Here is a 4,207-nt window from a genome sequence, read left to right on the forward strand (position 1 = left end):
CTCCAGTTCTCAATATTAGTCCAAAAAAAAAAAAAAAAAAAGGCTCATGATTTACCACATAGTTAATAGGGCTGTGCCCCACCAAAATCTACAGCTTTCAAGCCATGGTGACCCCACAGCTCAGCACTGCTTAGTATGTGTGTGTACTCCAGATACCCCACAAAGGATCCATGTGCTAATTAACACCTCTCCCGCCCCCCGCCAACCATGTTCTTATCGCAAATCCTGGGATCCTCCAAAAATGTCTATGTAGAAGAGGCAGACAGCAACCTGGTCTGGCTTTACCTCATGGAGGGTGGGGCAATGCTAAGCATATGCAACAGGCTGAGAGAGGGAGACAATACAGGGATTCTGGGTGAACTGTTTGGCGTCTAATTTCTTGATGTTTCCTACACATTTAAGGCTTGTAAAGAAACAAAGCTCTATGGAAATTGGAAAAAGGCACATCTCAGCTATAAAAGTGAAGAATAAGTCAAAACATATGCAATGTCATGGCTCGCCATGAATTTGGAAAAGAATCAGTGGTGAGGGGGATTGCATTTAATGGGCACTACAATACATCTTATTCTGATGGGCTGCACTAACCTATTCTTTTGGTTAAGATGGGGTGGGGGAGCTTCAGGGCTGGCTCTGGTCATCCCAGTGCTGGCTTGGTATTACAGTCCCTCCAGGCCCAGTGTCAGTTCCTTCCTAGGGGAGCAACTTCCTGGGTTGTTTTGTTTTTTTTGTTAAGGGCCACACAAAAAGGTTCCCATCAGTATGTTTGCCTAATGTGGCCCATGTGTTTTACAATCATGCTCATTTGGCTGCATTTAAACAACTTAATAGTTGATTTCCATTGCTAAACACATGCTGCTTTTGGCAGCAGTTTAATGATAAACAATGTATTTAGTAAGACTTCTTTGTATGCGATTGTAAGACCAGTGCCTTCCCCTCCCCCCCCCCACCAACTGGGGGGAACCTTGTCTTGTATTTGAGCAAATACAGTAGTTTCAGACAAAAATATAATTATTCTCCCTTGTTCAAATCCCTCCCTCTTCTATTATTTAAGTATTAAGCTATTTTGAAGGCAGTTTGTATAGGATCTTTATAAAACAGGCTACACTTAATTTTAAATCGCGGAGAATTGCACATTGCCTAATTGTAGGCCAAGGATAGTATGGACAACTAATAGCTAAATCAATTATTTTAAGAAACTATTATATAAACCATCACATGCCAAAAGCTGCTCTTACATCCAAGATGTTTGGATCTCTGGGTTTATTTGCTGGGGCTTACCTGGTGAGGTTAGGGACCATGTCTTGCCCACTGCCATGTTCTTTCTCCCATTGCTCCAGCAAAGCAGTAAGCTCAGCCTTGGAGTCCACATGACCGGATCCTGAAGTCATGGCTTAGCATAAGGACAGTAGAGGAGAAGGGGAAAAAAAACAAAACACATTGATCACTAAATTGTCTAACTCAACTAATAATCAGGAATTTAAATCCATTTGGTAGCACAAGTAAATAGTCACTGATGAGGAAGAGTGGGGGCCAAGCCATCAAGTTCTGAAAAATTTAAGTAGGGTCTAGTTTTTATCCTTTAGGTATACACACAAATGAAAATCTACTTTGCAAAACCAAATGCAGACCGATACATGCAACTCTCTGGTGACAACAGAAGTACATGTCTAGCCACAAATCTATTAAAAGCAAGCCTTCCGCTGGTCAACATACAAGGACAGATCTCATCCCCTTACTGTTGCTCAGAAGCCTAGCGAGAAAACAGAAAGCAGCAAGATTCTAATCAGTATCATTCCTACTATTCAGCCCCCTCTGCTGTAGTGGAAGCAAAAAGAATCACTTGTTGCCATGAGGAAAAATTCAAAGTTGTAGCAGAGAGGGACATTTGACAGACACTCACAGTGAAAGAAGAACCAGATAAGGAGAGGGATGCCTCTGCCACACTATCCCTTCAAACCTTCCAAGAACAGTCAGGTGGGTCTGGTGAGAAAGGGAAGAGATATAGGAAAGCACTTTCTCTTCTCTCACAGCTTCATGAGAGAGAATGCAAAGCAATAACTTCAAGCTTATCAGACATCTACTGCCAGTTAGCAGCTAATACAGAAGATCTACACTCCTCCCCAGCCTCCAAACAAGCTCCATGTACAAGGTTGAGCCTGTTTTAAAACATGATGCTGTCTCCAGACCTTCCTTCTCAATCTGGTGGCTCAGATCAATGGTAGTCCCTGTTCTTATCAACTTTCAATCTTATGTACTGGCCACTACCTAATGGGCATCAAATCTTTCAAGTCTAGTAAAACCATACTAGGAACTCTGATGGTTTTGAACTCTGGGTATAGTTCAGCCAGTATGCTGCTCTGCTCTTTTTTTCCCTTACTTTTCAACTTGGCAAAGATGGGCTGCTGATAAGGCCGACTACAGTCTGATGTGGCCTGGCTATAGGGCACTAAGCAGATCCAGAGAGACTGTATGTAAAACTAATCTACAGTGATGATTATAATCAAGTGTGGTTTTGGAAAATAATAGCAAAGAAAGGGGACTGCAAAAGACATTCCTTCTTCTCCAAAAATAAATCGAGATTTCTACCATTTAAATAGTGGTGACACTTGGCAGGTAATAAGTAGGGACTTAAATTCATGATTTTGTGATTTTTGTGGAAACCACAAATTTGGTAGGTTCCTCATGAAAAACCCCGGTCCCCATGAAAAAGCACACGGACCACAACAAAGCAGGAAGATTGGGTGGAGGAGAATAAAAAGGGAGCTGCAAACAGAGATGAGAAGCCCAGGTGTCCCAAAGCACAGAGGGGAAGGAAAGCAGGGGCAGGGGGGATTTCACAGTACAGCATGGTGTGTGCCCCCCCCCCCATGCTTCTGATTAGCCAAAGGGCCCTGGAAGTCCCACCCCTCCCCAGAAACTGACAAATAGCCACCTATCAATCTTGCAAGGGGGGGAGGGGGAGCCCTCCCATGTCTCTGATTGACATGGGGGGGCAGAAATCCCGCCCTTCCCTGGAGATTGACAGGTGGCCACCTGTCAATCTCCAGGGAGGGGCAGAACTTTTATTACCCACCAGCCACAGGTGTGGGGGAGCCCACCATGCTTCACCATGAAAACAGTGCCCAATGCCATGCTGGGACAACAAAATCTGGAGGCAGCCTCTGTGAATTAGGTAGGTTCCTAGTAATAGGTGTCAACGTACACCTGCTTTCTAATTAAGCCAGAATCAACTTTGCAAAACAGTTTACAATGCAGACACGCTAAAAAACAGACACAAAAAGACCTTATCACTCTTCCTGATGTATATATTTTGCAGGAAGTCAACTGAAGGGAGTAATATATAGAACATAGCTTAATATGCATTACAAATGATACAGTTATACACTGATGCTATGGCCGAGTATCAGCATTTTAAATTAAATAGAACATTGCACACCACAAACCATCTTAAAACTATTCTTGTGAAAAGAGAGTGAATGAAGAACTTTTTATTCCTTATGATTCATGTCCCATAGGCCCTGTTGAGCTTAACATATTTGGACTGGTTAGACAAGGCAACAAACAAAAGCACACCATTTGCACATGAAAATGGTGGGAATCTCAGGAACACCAAAGACCCAAAGAAAGTTGTGGGTTTATAGATCTACTACAAGACCCTCAATCTAAAGAGCATCACTGTGAAAAGTACTGAACTATATTAGCATGCACTAATCAATGTCCTAAGCAATCATAAAGGACACAACACAAATGTGGAAGAGACCAAATGACCCACTTAAGCTTTCTTAGTTATTCCACTTAGTTTTTATTCAATCCAGAACTATACTGGGAGGCTTGGGTGATTCTGGATGCATTACACTGATGCAAATGTGCAAAATACTTCCCAGGAAAAAGCTACCTGAATCCAGATTTCTAAAGTCTCTCTTTCTCCTTTTAATGTACAGCTGCTATTGTCTGCATTCTGAAGAGACTGCTGACCCAAAGCCATGGAAGTTTTTTTTAATAAAAAGTAGAGGTGCACCAATACATTGGTCTGGTATCAGATATAAAGAAAATTGTCTGCATAAGAAATCAGCCTGATGTGGCCAATAATTGGCACATGACTGCACACAGCCACAGAGCAGCACATAGGCAGCAAGGAGCACCACCCAGCAACTTGAAGACCTGCATGCAGCTGGCAAGTCTGGTGTGGTGGAAAGGGAAGGGGGAG

General features: G+C 42.7%; 1 protein-coding gene across 2 annotated transcripts in view; it reads right to left on the bottom strand.

Moving 5' to 3' along the window:
- Positions 1-4,207, bottom strand: part of DCAF1 (DDB1 and CUL4 associated factor 1) — a 97,204-nt gene that overhangs the window by 88,250 nt on the left and 4,747 nt on the right. For both annotated transcript variants that reach the window (XM_019547484.1, XM_019547483.1), the window contains exon 2: positions 1,279-1,390. In XM_019547484.1, coding sequence (XP_019403029.1) covers positions 1,279-1,388 — 110 coding nt within the window. In that variant the 5' untranslated portion in view covers positions 1,389-1,390. The remainder of the gene's footprint in view (positions 1-1,278; positions 1,391-4,207) is intronic.

The sequence above is a fragment of the Crocodylus porosus genome, unplaced genomic scaffold (assembly GCF_001723895.1).
Source record: "Crocodylus porosus isolate Cpor-Errol unplaced genomic scaffold, CroPor_comp1, whole genome shotgun sequence".
Taxonomy (NCBI): Eukaryota; Metazoa; Chordata; order Crocodylia; family Crocodylidae; genus Crocodylus; species Crocodylus porosus.